Source organism: Opisthocomus hoazin, chromosome 4, assembly GCF_030867145.1.
Source record: "Opisthocomus hoazin isolate bOpiHoa1 chromosome 4, bOpiHoa1.hap1, whole genome shotgun sequence".
NCBI lineage: Eukaryota > Metazoa > Chordata > Aves > Opisthocomiformes > Opisthocomidae > Opisthocomus > Opisthocomus hoazin.
This window is the reverse complement of record NC_134417.1, coordinates 10,775,819-10,799,723: the sequence shown is the minus strand read 5'-3', so window position 1 is coordinate 10,799,723 and position 23,905 is coordinate 10,775,819. Positions and strand designations below refer to the sequence as shown.

Genomic DNA, 23,905 nt, shown 5'->3' with positions numbered 1-23,905 from the left:
GCCAGTATGGAGATTCTGATTTGAGTGCAGTGGTACATGTTCACCGAAAGAAATGTATTGTTCTCACTTGAGCAAACAGAATTTCTACACTGAAAACACTACTGAACCGAAAGCAGATATTAGCATCTGACGGGGAAGTTGTGGGTGACTATCTCGCTATGTAAAACCAGAATTTGGGTGGTGTTTTTTTTCCCTTTTTGTATTATCTAACACCATTTATGTTTTATTGTTTTCTTTCCCCAAAATAAATATATCCTAAGCCAGAAAATAAAGGCAGTATCTTGACATTTCTCTATGGTTTCCAGCCAGTAGCTCAGTATGAGTGGAGAGCAGGCACATTTTGGATGTGAAAAGGTGTTTGTGGGAAGACAAGGATGTGAGGTGTAACAGAGAAGTGCATGGGAAAGGACTGACATTTAAAGATACTATGATTAGGACAATGTTAGGTTCTAGTTAAACTAAGCTAAAATACATTAACCTGCACCTGATCCAAAGGAAGAAGTCAGAATTAAATTGAGGTTAACAAATGCTGACCTGACCTTGGCTCTTTCTTCGTAATCTATGTGATATTTCCCTCCTACAGATTAGAATTATTCTGTAGTGTTGTTTTGTCTTGGTTTGGTGGAGGTGTCTCTGATAATCACTAGAAGTTCATCAACCAATGCGAGCTAGTGAGAGCTTAGATTTTATATTACGTAAGCAGAAAACAGTGAGAGATTTTTTCAGATGGATCCTTTCCTCTTTGAGCACCTCTAGTGAAGTTTCTCCAAGAAAAATATCCTCACAGTGAACTTCCTAGAAGGTAGCAGTAGTGCAGAGCCTGCCAGGATGGAGCTGTAGAGTTAATTTATGATTACAGTAGCCATCTAGTCTCACCTCCTGCTCAAAGCAGGGCTAACCTCAAAGCAAACAGCAAAATGGAAAAACTACATGAGTTCTTCAGTGTCCTTCACCAGAGCAAAACTATTTTTGTGTAAAAATTGCCTATAATTAAAACTATAAAATCCACAGAACAGGAAAACACTAATAGACTGCATTAGTAGCATTAGTAGTGTAATAAATCAATGTCAATGGAATTTGACAAGTGTATTTGGAAACTGGATTCAGTACTGCCATAGATTTTATAATATATGTTCATTGGGTTCTGAAAATAAAACAAAAGTAGATGAAAGAAAGAGAATATGTCTTTAAATAATAGATATTCCTCCTTGTACTGTTGTTTCTTCTACTGAGGCATTAATGAGTTATATGCCATCCACGCCACATGAAACACAGATGATGATTTTTTGGCTGCTCAGAAAGGGCAACTTTAGGATGGTTGTTGGTGTCACTGACAGGAATGCAAAGACAAGTACCATTGTACCAAGATGCAGGTAGCAAACGACAAAACAAAGTTTACCAGAGAGTCGAGTGTTTGGCTGGAATGTACAAGCAGACACGACTGCTCCTACGCAGCTTTTTCACAAAGCTTTCACACTGAATCCAGTACAAAAGTAGACCTTACCACTCTGGCACGGGGTCTTGGAAACAAAGCTCCTAAGTAACAGCCCTACCTTCAGTACAGCAGTGAACATGCTGGAGAGGACTAGAAGCTGGACCCATACCTGCCAAGTTAATGGTCGCCTGAGCAAACGCACCTCCAGACTCGTAACCACGTACCACTGCGGGCATGGGGCAAGCACACGTGCAAAGCAAGATTGTCATTTTCTGAATGCTTTGTAATAGCTACCTATTGCTGATATGTAAAATGCCTACATGTAAAATCCCAGTAGAAAGTAAGACAAATTTTGTCTGTATGATTAACTGTAACATGCTTAGGACGTTACATGACTACCACATTATACCGCTAGAGGGTATTTTAAATACTGTATAGCTTCGAATTTTTTGTAACTATTTCTTGAAAGTTAGCCAGCCTTAAAATACAGATGACAGTGTCATATCCTCGTTGTTGACATTGTCAGGCAGAGAAATATTTTCCCTAAAATTCTAAAAATGCTGAAAAGTATGTTTTTGAGTTTATATTAAGATGCCATTAAACTACTGAAAAGGGCAAAAAGCTTTTTTTTTCAGTGGGGTTTTTTTGGTTTACAATAGGAGGTCTGGCTGGATCTTGCCATCTGCTGTGCTGGCTGTTACTGCAGATGGTCATAATCTGTACATATGGTATGTGCATATATAAACTGAAATCAGCATTATCTTGGGGTAAAAGCAGGCACACAACAGGAGCTCGGATGCCTAACACAAGAATATTGGTGAAGGGGATAAATTAGAGTATTTTATTTTTCTAGGGGAAATTTACATAGAATTAGGGAAAGAAGAATTTACTGTTTACTGGAAAAGAAAAAAAAAAGTTGTCACAGCTCTTAGAAGGTAGATTCTGGATCTGCAATTTATTTGGAATCAGGTGTTGGCTTCAGCTCAGCCCACAATCTGTGGCAGGTTTTGATTTAAATCAAGACAACACCAAACTCTTACAAACTTCTAAAGTGATATCGGCAGGGCTCAGAAGTAGGACAGTCAGCCTAGCTCTGGAGTCCCTGCTTCTAACTCAGAAAAAAAGCTGGAGAAGGGATTTTCTTATTTCTGAAAATTGAAAATGGCCTTCCAGCCATGTGAAAAAATAGAAGTCTTCAGAAATGAAATGGTCTTTAGATCTGAAGTTTCAGTTTAAGTCAATCTCACTACCATTAAATGGTTGCTGAAACTCATAATGATCAAAGAAGGGGCTAAAGACCTTGGCGTTAAAAGTAGTACTTTCCAGTGAATCACATGTAAACCTACTAGACAGTAAGCTGTTCTGCCACCTATTGCAGTGCCTGGCTAGCACTGCTGAAAGGTTCTGCGTGCATATTGGCTCATGAACCAAGGTTAAAAAAAGAATTATATCCATAAAGTCTTAAACTTCTACGTAGGAAGTTTAGAAAGTTAGGAAAAATACTACAATATTTATGTGATGTGGAGAAAACTCTAAAAGCAGCTCACAATTTGTACATATATCGATACTTGCACCTCTGAAACATTTAGCAACAAGCGCCTGAAAAGAAGCAATGACTGGAAAAGCAAGATGTGAAGAGTTTATCTGATATACAATCAAATGCATTTTTAACATTTCCTCTATCTTTTCTAATATCATCTGTATTACAGTTTATTGGCAACATTTGCCCATTTATCAGGCAAGCTAATTGTCAGAGCAGATGAAGTCATGACTCTTACTTTTGTTCCTTTTTTCTCCTTTCTTAGCATCTACTCTGCTATTCTGTTTGCTAACCTTCCAACCTTTGTGGTACTAGGAAAAGGCCTCACATATTCAGCTACAAGGCTAGAAAAGGACATATATTGACTTCAAAAGGTTTGCTGTCATTCTAATGTGACTTACAAGCTACTGTTTCTTTTTTTGTCTTATTACAGGTTTGTTTTGTGAATTTAGATGCAAACAGAGATGATTGCAGCGATGAGCAAGTGAAACAGGTAACAGTTTAGTTCTTAATAACGTGTACAGTGGGTCTAGTCAGGTACACTGGGACTCTCCAGTACAAACCCGGATCAAAATTCTATAGATGATTCAAAGCCAGCCCGAGACTTCTAACCCTGTAAGAGACCAACGCATCAGGAATCTGAAATTATCTCAACACCAGGCCATATTTATAGCTTTTCTTACTCCCATTCCAGAGATATCTAATGGACTGTTGCAGCCTGTGATTCCACAGCAGTTATGCGAGTGGACTTCTTGTTCAGTCTTGGTTTTATCAGAGAAGTGAACATGGGTATGTCATACATGCATTTTTTTTAATCTGATGTCTCTCTTTCCTAATTCCAAAAAGCCTTTGAGCATCTGCTACTCATTTAGGTCTTGCTGAGTTGAGCAACTTAGTCAAACTCCAGATCGTTTGATTATGTGGTCTTGAGGAGGGGTCTAGATAAAACAGAACTAGTGGTGTGTTTTACCTGTTTAACTGAAAGTTTGGAGAGTAGAAAAAGAGGATCAAAAAAAACAAAAAGAAAAAAGCTTGATTATTTTACAAACACTGAGACAAACTACATCATGATATGCTACTTAAAACACATGCCATTCCAAAAACCCCTCAAATCTGAGGAAGTCACATTTTAAAGATGCGGCCTGGTGTCAGTTTTGAGTTTACATCTTCCTTTATCAGTTCATTTTCATCATCCTGGCTTGGTGCCTATGATCAACACAGCAATATGGCAGCAATATGTGGTAAGTGAACAAAGGTAGGATCTCCTGACAATATCCAGGGAGCTCCTCAGTAACGTGTTACGGTTAGTTTACTGAAACCACGTTTAGCTCATGGGAGGACAACCAGTGCTGGGCCCTTGTTGCCTCCTGCAAGTCTTTCATTAGCAGGAACTGTTTTTCTGTGCTATTCTCTGCATCCTGGATCCGTGAAAATTCAGATGTCAAAAATAACTGGCTTCTTGCAGCAAAATGATTTTGCTGTTGAATCAGCAAGTTAACTGTGCGGAACAGCTTAAGAGGTTTAACCTTACTGAATCCACAGAAGCACTGGTTGTTTTCTAGTAAGCAATAGGTTTATTGTTGTTTACAGTGTTTATTAAGGAACAAAAGCTATAGCAAGTCATAAGGAAATACCAACAGTTTTTCCCTCAGTCTCAGACCTAGACATCCATAAAAGCCAACTTAAGCTAGCTTTATGCAGCTACCATTTACGATGCCTGGAAATTAGATCACTCCCACACAAGCACAAATCACCTTTGAAAGCAGCTGCGTGGTTTTTGCCTACTAGCCCGTCAGCAGTGGTGCGTTCACCGCCCATGCGCTTCGCCTAGCCCTGAGCTCTTCCTTTGCAGCAGAGCCCGGTCGGCTCCCCGATGTGCTGCACCCCGACATGCCCACAGCTGGCCCTCCCCGCCTGGCACATGGCGGGGCTGGGAACGGAGAGACCCCAAGCTTTGGCTGCCTCTTACAAAGGTACTTTCTGGTGCGGAGTCAACACATTTATTAGCCATGACTGAGAGATGACACTTTTCTTTTAGTTTTCAGTGTAGGTAATAACAATTCACTGCTAGCCCAGGTACTGCGTATTCTTCTCAAAGAGGGAACACACCCAGCGCAATTTTTGTGTATCATATGCAGTTTGTATAAATTAGCTTTGAGTGGGATGGATTTTTATACAACACGCTGATATGAAAGCACTTCATAGAAGAACTTTAAAGATGTTATAGCTGTTGTTCATGTGAAATATAGAACTATTTGCTAATAGATACTGTTAGGATTTTGCATTACCATTTGAACCAATGGGTTAATCTGGGGCTTTTTTGGTGTAAAATAATCGTCTTTCCATACTTTTCCTTTTTTATTCTGAACAAAAGGTAAGAAACTGGCGTAAAAGATACACAAAATGACATGATTTCCTACCTAAGAAATCTGATAAAATGTGGCAGTTTAGGCAGTAGAAAAATAGAGATACGTAGAGAAATGTGTGTGATAACAGAAAGGTTATAATTTGAAAAAAGAAAAGGATAAGAACTTTTTTGTGCTATATTGAAATGTCAAACTGAATTGAAGCACAGAATTTAGTTATGTCAAACATAAATACTTAGCCTTGTCTGAAGATCAGTCTACTGAAATGTGAATTGTTCCCCAAAAATTAATTAGATTTGCTAAGCCAGAAAGTTTTGTTATATTTAATTCACTCCGAGGAAAAATAACAGTACTGCAAGCTTATTATTTTGAAGATGAAAAGGAAAAAGTGAAGTATCATTGAATTGCACAGTAACTAATGCATACAGCTGGGTGCCCACGATCTGCGTTCCCTTAATTGCTTTGCCACTTGATGGGCTGTGTCAGTGCATAAAGCGGAGGTGGTATTTTCTCCCTGTGTAAGGGGTCATCCTCAATTCCCAGTTCGTGAAGCAAGCACACAGAGATCCTTGGCAGAAAAGAACTGCAAGCACTGTTAGAGTAGGTCTTGTCCTTTTGGTCTGGCCTTTGTACATGAATCAGCGCAGAGGTCTCCTGCGCATCGCTGGGAACTGCGAGCAGCGTCGCAGTACAAATCTCCCACGCTACATACCACCGTCAGTGCTGTGACTATTACCACTTTTGGCTCTAGCAAATACATAACAAGTCGAAAAGGGCTGTATCATTACAAATGAAAGGTCATGAAGGTGTCCGGTGGAACATCAGAGAAATGCATATTTCACCTGTGTATTAAATACTTCCATTACTGCGTGTTTAATTATTGCATCAGTTCGATCAGCAATTGCCAGCTAACTTTCCCTTTGGTTTCTTGCTTGTCATATGCTTGGAAGAAAACTGGAAGATTTGCCCTGTTCTCATTACCCTACTTACTGAATCTTTTCTGCTTTAGACAATAAAAGACACAGTGTTCTCAGTCTCTGAGGAACTGACTTGTAATAGGAAGGCCAAGCATTTAGACGCACAAACACAATCAAGCTGTTTAGCACATGGCAGTGTAAGGGGTGACAGATTGTCCTGCTGGACAGCTGTGCAGAAGTTTGTACTGCCACCGTTGTCTTGCCTACTGGCTCAAAAGAAAGAAGGTGCATTTTAATGCTGCCAGTTCTATTTGACTCAAAGTAGTAAGTTCAAGTAATATGTGTAAAGGGATGTCTATAAGTGGTATTTCATTTTTCTGTTTATGAATATTACTGTGCAACTCAGGCTTCATTACCTGAGAGCAATATCTATCTTTCATACTACAGAGGTTGATCAGCGTCTCTCCAAATCTCCCCAAACTCATCAGTTCGATGAATGTACAGCCACCAAAGGAAAATGAAATAGTCCTGCTGAGTGGATTAGCATCAGGAAACCTTCAGGCTGATTATGAAGTTCCCCAGGTAGGAATCAAACTCATCTTTAAGATCACATCATACCTGTGAAGGGTGGAATTTCGAAATTGGAAAAAAGGACCTTGCACCAATTTAAGAGATGAGTGGGAGTCTGCAAACATAAAAATATAAAAATAAATCTGTCTAACAAAAGTCTGTTAAGCGTGTGTAGTGGGGGGGGGGGGGGGGGGGGGTGACACACAGGTAGGCAAGAGATCCTGCTATTCCCTCCATCCCTCCAGACCCTGTGATGTCTGGGTTGCAGCTGATAATGCTTTAAGCCATATTAGTGGCTGATCCTTCAGGGAAGGCAGGCATGATTCATAAGCCCAGATTTCAAGAGCAGCAGGAGTCAGAAGGGCAGCACAGACGGGGGGAAGGAACGAGGTAACACTTCTTCTGTGCACATAGCCAGATTGGGGCATAGCTCCTACAGACTCCCTTTCCAGTCAAGTCTTGCTACTTCCCACTTTTGTTCCCAATGCATCTTCTCCCACGTGTGCACCTCGGAAAAGAGCTGACGATAGGACTTGAAGATCCTAGAGGCTACTGTAAGCCTGAATGCGACAATGGAAAATACCAAGCTACATTAACCATATCAGAGCTGATACCTCATTTAGCTTCTGTCAACTTAAAAAGTAATTAATACATTAATTGAAACTTAACATTTAAAGGAGCTAAAGCAAAGTTCTCATGCCAGCTCCTTCACTCCCATTATTGCCAACGAAATGTTCCCTATCTGTGATCTGAAGGCCAAGAATTCCTCTTAGTGGCACCATGTAGAGAAAGGAAGCAAATGATAACATTTGCTTAAATGTTATTTAATGTGCATATTAATATTAAAATGTGCATTTTAATACACAAGTTCCAGAAGCTTAATCTCTTATTGTAACAAAGAGCTTTTTCTTGCTTTCCATTTTTATCATACTTTATGCCTGTTCATGTCTGTGTAATGAAAAATACTTCAGTATTTTTCAGCCTGATTCTGATCTCATTTGGCCAAGCATGAATTGGGAACAACTTCATCAAAACTGCAGTTATCCTGGAGTACAAAACTGTCTCAGCAAACTTAAAACATGAACAGGTATCTCCAGTTTTATCTGCTGCAGGGAAAAAAAAAAAAAAAAAAAAAGCAGAAAACGTTTTTATCACTGAAATTAATTTGTGTACAAAAGTCTTCATGAATTAGGCCCTGGAACAGCTGTACTGCAAGATCACTGAATTTTATGTTATGCTAATAAGCTGATCTTTAAGGAGAGAAATTGCCTGGTGGTTGAGCTTTCTTGCCACTTGTGACTAATGGCTGAATTTAGAAAGATCTAAAAAAATAAGAGCACAAGCCTGCGGTGGGAGAAGTGGAGCTCCAAACCCCACTTCTCTGGGGGGCAGCCACTGCGATACACACAGGGGTGTCTGGACACTCAAGTACCCAAGTCCTCCCCATCTCTGACAGACTGGCCATCGAGACTGGCAGCCTTCTCAGGGAGAGCGCAAGCAAGAGACGAATGAGAGCCAACCTAAACTTCTGTCTTGTAAGAGGAGTAAAGCTTTTCATTGCGACTGGGTGAGATTTATCAGCCAGACAAGCACATGCTATGTTTATCCTTACCTTTGTTTGGCTTTGCAGAGAATTTCGTTTGTAAGCAGAATAGCGCAGTTTTCATAGAAGGGTTTTTACTTTGCTTCCCCTCAGTCCTTTTCACAAGTACAACCCTGCAAAATGTGGACTAGAGAAACAGCAGGGGAATGTTGATCTAAGGCTGCGTCTGTTCTTAACAACATTTTTCACCATACAGTGTGTGCTCGTCCGATTCAGCGACAATTTTGTAGCAGCTAGTTCAAAAAAAAAAATCTATCTTTTCTGGTTTACTTTTAAACACACTAATTTATCTAGTTTTCTGTTCAGACACATTTTTTAGGCAGAAAGGAAGAGCAAGCTAATAAAACATGCTATTCCAGCACGACACTCCTCCCTTTGTTACCAGATACTTGCCTTGCATTCACACTTGAAGGCAAAAGATCTCAGATGGGGTTACATTACACTAGATACAGTGCAAACGCACAGGGGGTTCAGGGCATCTTTTGCACAGCTTAAAATCCCCCACATCGATAGAGAGTTGATTCCTCTCAAGTAGGTTCCTTCGTGGGGGCCTGGACTTCAAGCACAAGATCACAAGCTGCAAAAGCTTGGCTGTGCTTCAGAGTACATCCATACCACAAACGCAGTCCCGTGCAGAGATATCAACTTAGCTCTGTGGTGGTATAAATATCCAACAGTTGGAATATCAATAAAATGAGGACAACAAGAGTTCCTTTATCTCAGGTTCTCTCCGGCTTTCAACTTCACTGTACAATTTCTCTGGGTAAGATAGTTTTATATAAAGGCTCAGCACAGTGGAACCCCATTTCCAGTGGGAGGTTATACTGGTCTGAAATAATGGGGCTTTTGGCAAGTATGGAGTGAGAGGAAGAAGAGAAAAGAAACAAAATAGAACACTACTTTAAAACAGTCTGTAGGAACATCTAAAGGTGACCTGCTCTTGACAGTCTTGCCAGCCAGTATTTAGAGGGCTGCCTTCAAAGAAGCACTGCAATAGAAATTATCCTGAAAAGGAATTCATGCCCACAAACAGTTCCCTCAGAGACAGGTAATACCAGGTGGTGTGAGGCTGCTAATAACAGTATGTCAGGTGGCCAACTCTGACATGGCTCAAAGCAAGTAAGTCTCTGTCATTACAACAGGAATTTGATTGAAAACAAACATCTTGGTAATTTCAACAAAATAAAGATGCCCCTGTGATACAGCTGGGTTCTCTACTCAAACGCTTGTGTAACAAAAGCTGTCAGCCCAAGCAGTCTTATTTTGGCATGTAAATAACTGCACACTGTGTTGCAAACATCTAAATGACAAATTGTATTGCATCTCTGCAACAGAACGTTCCTGACATATTTATAGAGAGGGGAGCTTAAAATAAGTTCTATTTTTTAATTAAATAACTGTTTGAGATTCTTTTCCCCTCTAGTGTCCTTGGCTGGCAGATGTCTGCTTGGTTCAGTGTGCGAGGGGGGACAGGAAAAACAGCGCAAGCTGCATCATTTTCGAAATAAACAAGTTTCTGATTGGACTTGAGCTCGTTCAGGAGAGACAGCTGCAGATAGAAGCTCACGTCTTAAAGCCCGAGGATGACACAAACTGCTCCGTGTCCTCAATAGAAGAAGATTTCCTCACGGCATCCGAGCACCTCGAGGACGACAACGAGGCCGATGAGTATAGAGCTGGTAAAAACAATGAGACTGAGCATAATTCTGCTATTGTTTGCACGACAAAACAGCCATGGCAGTGCTCACATAAATTGCACTTGATGTTAATTCATGCATATATTTATTTGTAATTTAGAAAACGGACAGCCATTCATGTTTCTAAATTGTTGTTCAAAGACAAGGATACGTGGTTGTGCAGTTGTTTTACAGAGCAGTAATGCGTTATGTAGTTGTGCGGCCATTTTCTTTTTAAAGTTACAGGGTACATTGCAAAAACTAATTTCTTATTTTTGTTTTAATAGGTCATGAAAAATTAAATGTTTCAGAAGCATCTTCAGATGTCAAAAAAAGTAAAGGAAAGGGATTTGAAAATCTCCACTACAGAAAAGCCAGGTTGCCGTCCATTCTTGAGGGGAACTGCATTAATGAAGATAATGCAGCTACTAGAGTCTCTGAAGCTGTGAATGCTGTGGCTGCAGATGGCACCTCACAACCTGAAGATAAGTCAGACCAGGAAATACTGTGGCAGAAGGAATTAGCTGGAAGAGCTACTTCATCCTTTAGTACTACTGATTTGACTAGTGAGGTTGAAAATTCCTGCTCAGTGCACGTGTTCAAAGATGTATCTTTAACCAAAATGGCTAAAGAGGAGCTGGGCCCTCTGTGTGATCCAACAGCAAAACACAACAGCAAGACAGACGGAGAGGATCATGCAGTTATGAGGAAAACTGATCCTCCCTTACAAAATGAGCAGGCAACTACAGGTCAGTACGCCACAAATTTAGCGGAAGCTGTTCTCCAAGATGCGTTCATTAGACTGTCACAGTCTCAACCCACTTTCAGTGAGGAGGCTGCAGTCAGTGTCTCCGTAGGAAGCTCCTGTAAGTCAGAAGATGTATCTGCTTCCCGATCATGGAATGAACTTCCAAAGATCGTCATAGTGCAAAGTCCAGACAGTTCTGAGAATATATCTGACTGGCCAGGGTCTGCCTTCCCCAGCCTGTGCCACTGGGCTGAGTCAGAAAGTTCTGCTGAAGTTTCAGATTACTTTGAGGAAGAACATTCAAACGGACACAGCCAGAGCGCATTGGAAGTGGCTCTGGCTTGTGCAGCCACTGTTATTGGAACCATTTCCAGTCCCCAGGCTGCAGAAAAATTCAGACAGGATCAAGAAGCCACAGACTCCAAAAGTGGAGCAGTTGATAATGAAGAGCTACATACAACATCTTCACAGCTACTTGATGACTATACTGGCACAGAATATTCATTTCCATCTGCGCTATGTGGCATGACTCAAGTGGCAAGCGCTGTAGCTGTCTGTGGTCTGGGGGAAACGAAGGAAGAGACATACCCTGCAACTTCGAGTGGACTTCTGTCTGCTGCTCAGACTTCTGCAGCCATTACTCTTCATTGTAGCATAGCTATAGGAAGCAGCATGGAGAAGCTCAATGATAGCATTGCAGAGGCACTTCTCAAAGAGGCATCAATGATTTTGACAAAACCCAACACATACAAAAATGTGGGGCATTTTATGGAATCCATAAATGGAAAAATTATTGAAACAGCAGCAAGGCCACAGATTCCACACACTGATGAAGTAATTAGGGATGAACTTGCGCAAAACTTATCGAATATTATTCTACGACATTCTGTTGAAGAGGTTAGGAAGAAGAGACAGCTACACCCCCATTCAGAAAATGGCTCAAGTGCACAAGACATTTTCATGGAGACTGCCAATGAGTTGCTTTTTAACGTGATATATTTCACATGCAAGAAGATGAATGACATAAGACAAGTTGAAGAGTGTTCTCCTCTCTTTTCTGAGGGTACAAAAGCAGAGAAAGCAACAAGAGCAGAAGGATGGTCAACACAGGCAACAGCACGTGAAGCTTCACACAGCCCCCTTGATCACTCTGCTGTTAAGCCGTCTGGTACATCCTACGGCACTAGTGCTAGAAGAGATCTTGGATATGTCACAAACACTAGGAAAAGTCATTCGAAGGATGTAAATAGCAAGGAAAGTGCAACATTGAATTCAGAACCAACAAGTAGAGCTACAGGGCATAATGCACTTGCTGCAAAAACGTCTCCCAAAAAGAGGTACCTGAAAAGAACCACACGAGACTGTTACAAATCCCCAAATCAGAGTAACAATCATCAGAAGAAGAAAGACTACAGATCGTTTTCAGACAGAGAAAATACCTCTGCAAACAATGAATGCAAGCACGGTGTTCAAGAACAGCTGACTTCCAGTGCCACCATGAATGCAGAAAACCAGGCCAAGCATAAATGTGATGCTGTGCTAAATAATGATGTTCAGGTTAGCTTGTCTTTATTAGGAAATCATGTCTTGCTTCCTTCTCAGCCTGTGCTACAGGTGAAACATTCAAGGGACAAATATTGTATAATAGATTTTGCAGAAGAATTGGCAGAAACAGTTGTCTCTATGGCAACAGAAATAGCTGCCATTTGTCTTGAAAATTCAAATGGAAAGCAACCCTGGTTCTGTGCATGGAAGAGAGGCAATGAGTACCTGGTGACCCAGAGTTTATCATGCAGAACCATGAAAAGGAAAAAGGAGACCCATGCTAACGGTTCAGTTGTTCGGAAGCACAGGGCACCTAGACTTAGTGAGATCAAAAGAAAAACAGATGAGCATCCTGAGCTAAAGGAAAGATTGATGAATCGGGTAGTAGATGAATCTATAAACCTTGAGGACACACCAGATTCAGTTAATATCTTTGCAAATGAAGTGGCTGCCAAGATCATGAATCTCACTGAACTCTCCATGGTTGACAGCATCTGGCAAGGTCCAAATCACCCCAGGAACAGGCTGCACTGTGAAAGATGGAGTCGAGCCAAGGCCTCAAGCTGTGAGAGCATACCAGAGGAGGACTCAGATTCCAAAGCCTCTTTCAATACCCTAGGCCTAATGAACACCTTTGGTCAGCCTGTGAGCCAGACAAGTTCTGTCTCAAAGCAGTCTAGTTGTGAAAGCATTACAGATGAATTTTCAAGATTTATGGTGAACCAGATGGAAAATGAAGGGAGAGGTTTTGATTTGTTACTGGATTACTATGCAGGAAAAAATGCAAACAACATCTTAGCTTCTGCTTTGCAACAGGCAGCCAAGAAAAATGGTCATCTTAATGTAAAACCAAGCTGTCCATCCAAACAATCCAGCACAGAAAGCATAACAGAAGAATTTTATAGGTATATGCTCAGAGAAATAGAAAAGGAAAATAAAGATAACGTATCTTCCCCTCAGAATTCAAAGGACTGGTGCAGCAGTTTGCTACCACCCTCTCTGCGATCACCTTTTTGCTTTAGGCAATCGTCAATGCCCGACAACAGATCGTCAGCCTCTAGGCTAACAGTTAATGTCCCAGTTAAGGCAAATTCATTAGATGGATTTGCCCACCATCACCAAGATTCTTTAAGTGTACAGCCAGTCAGTACGGTGGCTTCTTCAGGTCTTTGCAAGTCTGACTCATGCCTGTACCAAAGACACAAGACTGACCAGATAACAGATATGTTGATTCACGAGACATGGGCAAGTTCTATTGAATCTCTAATGCGCAAGAACAAAATCATAGCAGATGAGGCAGAGGCTGCAGAGGCAGACCAGTTTCACAGCAGTTCCCCACCACACATGGAACAATATGCAAACAGACTGGCTGCAAATATTGTTGAAAGTGGAAAAAATTTAATTGTTGTCCAGCAGGATTCCTTTGATTACACAAGCCAAGAACATGCGCTGGAAAGCAAACATCCCCAAAGTGCAGCTCAGATTCAACAAAAACCCAAAAGCGATGGAGTAAATTTGGATGAGAAAAAAGAGCATACGAAGAGCCCTGTCTGCCTCCCTGCAGGTCAGCACAGGGAAGTGCCTTTAATTCAGATAGAAACTGATCAGCGAGATGAGCCAGATGAAGACTTGGAGTCCTTAATTTCGTGTGGCCCTTCCCGAAAGGAGCATCAAAGCAAAGAAGAGCCTCCAGAAGCTTTTGATGGGAAACACACCGTTTCTAGTTCCCTACTAAATAGGTAAGTGTCAAAACAGCAAATCAGCACATTGCTTTGGTGTTTGTTTTAATTTCCCAGTAAAAATTATTTTGGTAAAGGAAGAAGATGAGAAGAGAAGCACTTTTAATGAAAAAAAAGAACAGGTTAAGTTCTGACTACAGGTTTCTAATGGCATAAAATCACTCAATCATCTATCATCATGACAATTTCCGGAGCAAACTTACACTGAATATCAGAATACTATTGTTCTGAGATTCAAATCCAGTACTGCACAGACAAGTAAGTTTTCCCTCTACAGACAGTTAAGTCCTCTATAGTCAAGACAGGAAAAATGGACAAAGTTTGAACTTTCATTTAGGGCTGGCTGATCTCTCAATTAAATAAAAAAAAAAAAAATCAGCAGTAGTGTAAAATGGAAGAGAGCAGAATTTGACCTGTAGTTCTCTGCTATGCTTGTTTGTGTAGCTAATGCTTTGTGTACCTGGAAACAAGACCAGACTTTCGAGAGCTTGAAGTTCAGCTTTGTGTTTACAGTCTGGAGCTACAAGTAATAAAAATTCTTTAGTGGAGGAAATAAAATAGTAATTAAAAGCACCCCTCACCTCCTTTGGTTCAAGACTTCTGTGGTAGAATTTAGATAGAGAAAATAATAAAATTTTGTTTTATTTTAATTTCATTTCATGGAGCTTATACCACAGTTTACCACCCTCTCCTTATAGCTGTACTCCTTTTGTTGAGAAATCTGCAACTCTGGTTAAGGCAAAGTGTCGTCCCAGTACGAGAGTGCCATGCAAACGTAGAGGATTGCTGTGGATGCTACGAGGTTAAGAGCAAGGCTCTCTCTCAAGGTGTTGCCTATTTTTAACTATAGTTCTTCATCTTATCTGTTACTTTAGTGGTATCTAAACTGCCAATCACTTGGAGCATTGCAGCACCCCATTATCTCAGAGTCCTAGAAAGAGCACAGGTGTCAGTGTTATAAAGCACTTTGTAGCTCATTTTATTCTAGGCAGTGCTCTGTTTTGCCTTTTGACAAAGCCCTGCTTGATGTGAGAAAGCATGTACTTCTCTGGGTATGGCAGCAATTAGGTGGATAATTATCATAATGTCACTATTCTTTCATACCGACTCTCCCCCACTAACCTTCCTCTTCCTTCGAACGCAACTTGCTTTTGATAAGATACATTTAGAAATCTACCTATTTGGAATCTTGACTGTTTGAAAATGAAGCTATTTTTGCACAGTTTATGAGCCCTTTAATAACCACTTTTCCTCTGCCTTTGATGCCGAGTTCCCAAAGTGGCTACAGGAAGTTTAAAGCAATGGGATTGGTAGGGCAGAATTTATAACCAGAGGCTGCACCTACATGAGCATTTTGGTTCAGCAATACAGTGCAGTTCTGAATTAATTTATCTCCATTTCCATGCATGGGCTCTGTTTGCAGCACGCAAGGCCGATTTCTTTTAAGGGCATCTCAACTAGAAGCTGCACAAATGCGTACCAGATGTGCTCGTACCCCTACTGGGAAGGCAAGGCTTCCAGTGGTTGAGGCATAATATCAAGCAGACATATAGTCAATAAGAAAAAAAAATTAAAAATTCCCCATACAGGCCTGGGGAAGGGGTCTTCAACAGGGAACGAGAGTTGTTTCTTGTATGTAGGCAAAGCAACAGACCCAGTCCTGTCACAGATACACAGAAAGCGTTCCAGCCGACTATTCAGAAACAGAGAACTGTCAGTTCAAAGCATCGCTAGTCTGAGATGGAATTGCATAATGAATCAAGCAAAACCCAAAACACCAAGTAACAACGCCCACAAAAATCTCTCGTGTTTTGGACCAGTATTAGGTGCTGCCTGCCCTGTATTAAAAATCTGAATAACACCACTACCCTGCGACCTGGCTGCTCAGTGCCTTCATGTTACGACAGATGATGAAGTTTTGTACCCGAGGGGTCAGGGATGACAGGCGCAGTTATCTGACAGATGCCGAGTGCCTGGCAGAGCAGAGGCCCTCAGGCAAACAAATCCTTTTCTCCCCGTGCAGGAGGCTGCCTCTCTCTAGCATCCAGCAACTTCTCAGTCATCCTGGGAGCGAGAGCAAGGCAAAAGGAGATATCCACAATTATATTGTCTCAGTACATTCTTAATCAAGTTAATTACTTGGGAGCAATAGAATTTTGGGGGCGATCTCTTGCTGTAACTGCAGACAGGGCGCCGCAGCCATAACTATAGATAAAAGTCTGAAGGCAAGGCTTCCTGAAGAGGGGTCCTGCAGAGGGTTGCCAGTACACATTGTATTGTTTCAGTCACAAAGTTGCAAACGCAGACCATCCAGTAAATATAACGAAACTACAGTTCTGCTTTAATTGTCATTCTGGCACTGCAGTGATACAGTTAATTCTTTCTTCTCATCCAAAAAGAGGGGGGTTGGATTATGGTATACTTTTCTGCTTGCATATCAAAAGTCCCACAGTAAGTCTCACAAAGTCAAGTTACCGTGTGTACAGTTTTTATGTTTGTATGTGCGTTTGTGGGAGAGTGTGTATATGTGTATGTGTCATATAAATACATGTGTCTGTGATGTGTCAAGTGTGCAGAATTACAAAGCAGTTTTCCCCTTAACTCTGCATTTTCTAAGCTCAGTCTGGGCTCCATATTCAGTCTGGTTTCTGACTACCTGCTGCACAGCTACCTAGAAAAATAATACTTTGTCCTTTCCCGGCCTAAGCAGCAAAGATCCTAAGAAACGCAGAAGGCTAAGAGTCTTTAGTGATTCACAACCCACAATATCTTCCTACTTTTACTTCTAGACCTATGTTGAACCTACAATGCTAACAAGTAGAAGACCCTGCCAAGAAATCTACTCGCCCGTTAGAGTGACAGGGGTTGAATGCCAATACCCGTTTCCAAGAAAAGCTGTCATTCTGCACTAACATATGCCACATATTTCAATCGCTGATTGACTGAAGTGCATTAAGCAATAAGCCTATGCAGTGAGGAGTTCTTTTTGTACATGTAAAAATCTTCTTGTACGGGTTAAACCTTCTCTGTGCATATTTCGGTGTAAGGTTTACTTTGTTTCATGTTTGTTTACAGCAGTCATCAGAAGATGCTTTTTCAAGAGCATCTCAGACCATATGTTCAACTGGACTTTGTTTATAAATTATAAGCTTCTCCAGTCTCTTGCATCTGTATAATTTTGCAGCTTGGTTGACTTTAATGAGCAGCATTGCCTGAACATTGGTGACACCAGTTTGTTTGCCTGTATTACAATATCAATGTGCCTTCCTTATCACCCTACCAGGAACAGTCCTCAGAGCAGAGCGGATGCTGAAATCATAGGAGAGACAAAAACAGCTGAAGAATTTCCAAACCATCTCAGCAGCAGTGAAGAAAGCACTGGCAGCTGGTCCCAGCTAGCTAACGATGAGGACAATCCTGACGACACAAGTAGCTACTTACAACTCAGCGAGCGATCCCTGAGGTACCCGTATTGTCTGTTCTCAGTTTACAACATGGCCTAATCAACCAAGCCAATGATTTGACTCCTATGCATCAGGAATGAGAGTCAACACCTCGAGATTTAATCAGAATACTGTAAAGAAAGCCTAATGGCAGAGTTTATTTCTTTATTTTTAAAAAAGGGAAAAAAGATTAGCCACGTTCTTGTTCTCAGCCAGGTCTTTTTATTATTGGTGAGCAGCTAGATTCAGACAGAAATCTTCCTGGCACCACTCAAGTGCCTCAGTACTATAGGGAAAGGGACATTGAACAAGCTAATTGCTGTGGTCTTTCCCTTGATTTATTTGCTGCTATTTTCATACTGTTTATTTTGGCACCTGCTTAGGTGATAATGGTGAGACTTCCCACCGGGTATCTGTGTGCTGAGAGCAGAGATAGAGCCCCGATCTGCTCAGACTGGTACAGGGGAGCAGATCAACATAGGATGACCAAGTTTCGCTGGTGTAGGTGTAAATTCCAGAGCTGCTTTTTGTTCCTGTTCAAGTCAGGATGTGTGTTTAAAGATGTTATCTAGTCCTTAGGGTTCATATAAAGTGATGTTAGCCTGACTTCAGCCCTTCCATGAATTCAAACTGAGCAAGGTTTTTTGTTTACATACTCTTAGATTAGGTTTTAAAATATTGTGAAGTAATTACATCTTTCTCTTGGGTATTAAGACGAGGGAAGGAGGGAAGATAGTATGGTAATGAAGCAGGGAAGAGAAAGAGGTTCTGTCAGAGAGCACTGTTGGCTGGTAGAAAAAATACTGAACAAATCTTGTCTGTCAGCGTGGGTGAACATTCATCCCATTATTGTAGTACCAACTTTTAACAAAGTCCTTGGTCTGAGAGCAGTAATGTATTGTGCCTTTCGGTGCTGCATCGAAACAGAAATTGCTACAGTAAGTCTGAATGCGTGGCATGCCAACACTGACTCAGAAAACCTGATGGGGAAGAACTGTCTAGACAATCTTTCTAGCGTAAGGAAAAAGACTATTAGTTGCTTTTCCAGTAAAAATTAAGTGGTTCAAGTTGACTCGTCACACAGAACTTGATTGTGCTAATTGACTTGCAGCCAGCAAATTCACAACCTGTTCATCAGACTATTACAGTGTCTGCAAGAACATTCACTGTCAAATTTATAAGCATGTTATAAAGCGCACTGGTACTACTTTACCAAGTATTCTCAGAAGTCATACTTCGTTCTTGTGAAGAAGCCAAAGAGAATACTTCTACGTATAACTGCTCCCAATGAACACTGGCTTTAATTAAAACCTCAGTCTTTCAGGGTAGTCAGAAACATAAGGGACTGTCACTGTACCTGTGGGTTCCGTCAGATCCCCCATAGTATTTGAGGTATGATGGAATACACTGAAATTGCTCCTGGTTACAGGCATGGCATCACCCAGCAGGTAAGTAGTGTGACGGGCAACCACATGCCTTCCTACAACACACATTGTTCAGAGGTATCTATCTGAATCTCTGCAGGTTACTTCCAGGACATCGCTGTACCTGATAATCCTTTTTCTCAAGGACTCATGCAGACTGGTTTTTTGTGTGAGATCAAACGTTCATTGCCTAAGCCCTTCACAAGAAGATAGTCCACTTTATTTTTTCTTCTCCAGTTTACATCACCACTTGATAGATGCTCCATCTAGAACTCTTTTAATAAAAGCCTCATTATTTTGAGCAGATTAGTGTGCTTCGTTCTGGGAACCACTTGCTGAGCACAACTGATTTTGTGGAACTCCGCATAACAGGGGGTAGCCTCCTCACTTTGCTTTGTATATAAATAAATTAAAAAAATATGTATGGAGACATGTTCAGTGCAGCTTGGCACTAATATTTAAACTTTTGCTTTGTCAGCAATGGCAACAGCAGTACAACTAGCAGTCTTGGCATTATGGACCTGGAAATATATCAGGAGAACATGCCATCTTCTCCTATGACTAAGTAAGTAGTCACTGAAGTGAGACTTGATGTTTAGTCTAATTTTAACTGCACATCATTTATGCCATCTAAAATGTGCCAAGCCCTGCTTTGCACCTGCTGCTGAGCCCACCATTAGTTTCAGAAAAAAGCACATGCAGTTCTTTGTGAAGAGTGACAGCACTAGGCAGTCAAAGATTACAGGAAAGCCAGCCCAGGTGGATCTCTTGATCAAGAGAATATGGATCCACCACCACTCTGCCTAAAACAGTTTTCTGCGGTATTGGTTTCCCATTGTGTGAACTTTCTTCTCCGAATAACTTCAAATATGGTCAAAACTTCACTGTAATAGCAAGTAAGGTCAAGCAAATTAGGATCAATTAAAGTCAAAGGAAAATAAGATATGATAGCATTCTTTCCAAGAATAATAATAATTTGGCCCAAAATACATCTTACCTATTGTTTCTGGGCATGTTTCTACTGAGCATGCAATAAAATTACCAAGAGATGTGCAAGTACCTCCCTAAAGATTCTGGTAGCCCGAAGCCTGGTGTAACGCGCCAGCTGGCGAACGTGACGAGGCAGGCAGGGCACGGCCACTGCAGGGGCGTATGGACTGTACATCACGCGTTCAGCGTGGGAACTTTGTGAAGTCACCAGCACCAGAAAATCTTCACAGCTTGTTACCACACTATACTACAACTGTCCTGCTTTCCGGAGGCTCTTGTATAAGAAATCTGGGCATTCATATTTCTGTAGAGTTACATGCATTCTTTCTCAGCTGCCAATTCAGAACATTCCCATCTTCACAGGCAGCGATATCTCCTACACGCAGTCCTAAAGATGACCCCTCTCCCTCCTATTTCCAAGGACAAAAGGGATAGGTCTCTGACTCCCCTTGTCACCTTTCAGGGGCTGTTCTCAGGTGTTAGCCAATAGGCGTGAGCAGTTTGTACTTCCACAAATCAAAGGCACAGAACATAGCTGCTGTTCAAACAGAAAACTGGAAAAGAATGGGATGGGAAGGAAGTTATTAAGCACCTATGATTCCAAGTCATGACAAACCCTACGCTGCATGCTGCCATTTTATTCTTTTCGCTCACGTCTTGCATTAACTGCTGCACGCGTATATATAATCTTGATTCTTTGAAGACTTGGGGGAGATCCTGAAATCCTGTGAACAAGGGTGGCAAGAGTAGCATCCTCCCATGCTAGAAACAAAACCTTACACTTGCAACCTTCCCCCCGGATTGAGGACAGCATGGGACAGTCTGGAAAGTGTACTGTAAGGGCTGCCCCTCCAGCAGCGATAAAATCAATGCCACAGCTGTGACATCAGTAGGGAATTTGTGGTCTCCTGCCACGTGTACACGAGCGTGCATATTGTGTTCAGAAACAGAAGCTGAGCAGTGACCATGTGCCAGGAGTTTGTTCCCTGTAGTTTAACAAGAAAGAGATGGTACATAGGAAATTAAGATCTTTGGAAATTTTTGCAAGGTGTAAGACAGAATTTGTTTATCCAAGCAGCTATTGTGTTTAAAACGAGCAGTAGATGAAGTCATTGGTAGTTATGACTGTTTTTAACTACAAAAGACTAAACTAGAAAGGAAGACTGGAAAAGATTCAGCCAGGGAGTGTAGCACTGCAAAATGCAGACATTGGAAGTTCAGTATTTCCCCCCAGGTGATGGGACGTGCTGTGTCTTACCATAATGTCATTTGTTTCTCATTACGTAAGCTGTAAAGATACACAGATCCTGGTGAAATGTAATACACGGTGCAACTAGTACAAGTACTTCATGCTATTACAGGAGTAATGCTACAATTCCCATAGCTTTTCCTGGTTTATAGATTAAATAACTGAAATATATTCCGCATTTTATTATTTCATCCTATGTAACTTTTTTCTTGCAGTTTTCTAGGTCTTACATTGAGGGAGAAGTTTATCCGTCATGAAGCAATGTAGTAGACTGTTCCTAAATATCACTAATAAACTTTGTTGTTGTTTGTTTCTAAGTGAATTAGTAGAAGAAAAGGTTTTCCTTAAAGAACAGCCAGAAAATACAGAGGGTAAGTTGAACCATATCAACCAAAGCATACAATTTGAAGTTAACACAAATAATTGCAAAGTAACTGTAGGGATTATTTTTCCAGAAAGTACTTCTGGGCTTTCAGTGGGAACAGCCAATTGCCAAAAGGACCTACTAGTGATAAACTTTGATCTGGAACCGGAGTGCCCTGATGCGGAGCTGCGAGCCACCCTGCAGTGGATAGCCGCTTCTGAACTTGGAATTCCAACCATCTATTTTAAGAAATCTCAGGAAAACAGAATTGAAAAGGTAGTATTTACAGAATGTGGCATACTATTAATTCACTTTAATCACGGTACCAGTAATGATTTATTGAAGTCACTGAGCTTAAAAGCTGATGCAACACCAACTGCATGACAGCAAGATGGCAATCATAGAATCATAGGTTGGAAAAGACTGCTAAGATCATCAAGTCCAGCCGTCAACCCAACACCACCATGTCTGCTAAACCATGTCCCGAAGTGCCACGTCTACACATTTTTTGAACACCTCCAGGGATGGTGACTCCACCACCTCCCTGGGCAGCCTATTCCAATGTCTGACCACTCTTCCAGTAAAGAAATTTTTCCTAATATCCCATCTAAACCTCCCCTGACACAACCTGAGGCCACTGCCTCTCGTCCTATCACTGGTTACCTGGGAGAAGAGACCAACACCTGCCTCAATGCAACCTCCTTTCAGGTAGTTGTAGAGAGCAATAAGATCCCCCCTCAGCCTCCTCTTCTCCAGGCTGAACAGCCCCAGTTCCCTCAGCCACTCCTCACAAGACTTGTTCTCCAGACCCCTCACCAGCCTCACTGCCCTTCTCTGGACATGCTCCAGCAACTCAAATGTCCTTCTTGTAGTGTAGGGCTCAAAACTGAACACAGTACTCCAGGTGTGGCCTCACCAGTGCCGAGTAATGCTACAGTTTATTACAGAAATGGAGGAGAGGATTAAATGTGTCAGAATTTAAGGTATGTGAAAGAAGACATTCAGTAGTACGTCCGTGGCACAACAATTAGTATCACCATGAGACCTTCTCCAAAGCCTTTAAAAGACACTTTGATGAATCTGTTCACTTTTTCATATCAATGATGCATTAAGTATCAATGCCTAAGGCAGAATTAACAGAAAGGTTCCTTTATGTGGCTGCATTTGAAGGGTTGCAGGTGGCTAACACAGAGTTTAAACACAAAGCTTAAAAAATAAAAGTCACTCAAGTGTAGATATCACACATACAAAGTTCTGCTACTCAGTGATAGTAAGAGTCAGACATAAGTTGTACTTAAGATTTTCAGCTTTGAAATTCCTTAGTCCTTATGCAGGTTCTGCCTTGCCTGCAATGCTGATTGGGGCAGCCTCAGGCAGGTCTGAGCCTGTGCGTGGCTGTTCATAAATTGCTACAGCTGGGGATACGGCAGAGTGCCACGGCAGCCTGACAGTTCCTCCTGTATCGGTGCGAGGTCTACCAAGGCCAAGTACATGGCCTTTGTAGTCACTCTGTCCTGGCAGAAATAGGTCACTGCTCACCAAGGAACAGGCCCACTGCTCAAATGTACAGAAGAGACTAACTGCAAAATAAAGGTAACCTACATTAGCTCAGGTTCTGTGTCTTGCATACCGAGACTACACAACTTCTGCACCAGAGCTACTCGGAAGTTCAGAGGATGGACCTACCCGTGCAGGCGTAGCCTCGTGGTATTACTACCCTGAGAGGCAGTTTTGGCCGAGGCAGTAAACAACCAGTGTTTACAATGGAGTCATATTTGCAATCACGCATCTGTTACTTGGAAAATTAGACTGACCGATCAAAATACATTGCATCGTTGTATGGAAATTATGAAGCACCTCCTCTGGCTCGGCAATAAAAAAGTGCTATGCGTGTCCGTACGCCTTTGCTCCTGCTCAGGTGTAGCTTAGCCTCCACCAAGCACCGTTCCAAGAGCAGAAGTCTATTTCCAGACAGAGGCAGCCAGCCACATACTACTGTAAGAACTGAGAAACCTTCTGAGGTACTGCAGTCGGTTGAACTCAGCATTACACAAGTGTGCACAGAAGGTCAGTCTGAGCTAATTATTTAGCTAGAATATGTACTCTAGGGTTAACAGAAGGCCAAGATGTTGATGGGAGTGGCTGATACAGAAACATCTAATCAGGCACTACTGTCCTTGGGAACAAAGTATATCTTGGAAAAATATGTAAACTAATTAAGATGTTTTTGAAAAATTTGGAACTAACAGCAGAGGAATGATAAAGAGAGCCCTTAAACGAACTATCCTCATTATAA

The 23,905-nt window shown here is 41.4% G+C and overlaps 1 protein-coding gene across 6 annotated transcripts in view; it reads left to right on the top strand.

The window, feature by feature from the left end:
- The window catches only part of SPHKAP (SPHK1 interactor, AKAP domain containing), a 75,801-nt gene that overhangs the window by 47,962 nt on the left and 3,934 nt on the right, over positions 1 to 23,905 (top strand). For 5 of the 6 annotated variants that reach the window (XM_075417931.1, XM_075417934.1, XM_075417935.1 and 2 more), the window contains 8 exons: positions 3,409 to 3,468; positions 6,706 to 6,840; positions 9,855 to 10,110; positions 10,395 to 14,139; positions 17,423 to 17,602; positions 19,485 to 19,571; positions 21,564 to 21,616; positions 21,701 to 21,885. In XM_075417931.1, the coding sequence (XP_075274046.1) occupies positions 3,409 to 3,468; positions 6,706 to 6,840; positions 9,855 to 10,110; positions 10,395 to 14,139; positions 17,423 to 17,602; positions 19,485 to 19,571; positions 21,564 to 21,616; positions 21,701 to 21,885 (4,701 nt within the window). The remainder of the gene's footprint in view (positions 1 to 3,408; positions 3,469 to 6,705; positions 6,841 to 9,854; positions 10,111 to 10,394; positions 14,140 to 17,422; positions 17,603 to 19,484; positions 19,572 to 21,563; positions 21,617 to 21,700; positions 21,886 to 23,905) is intronic. The other variant, XM_075417936.1, reaches the window with a different exon arrangement.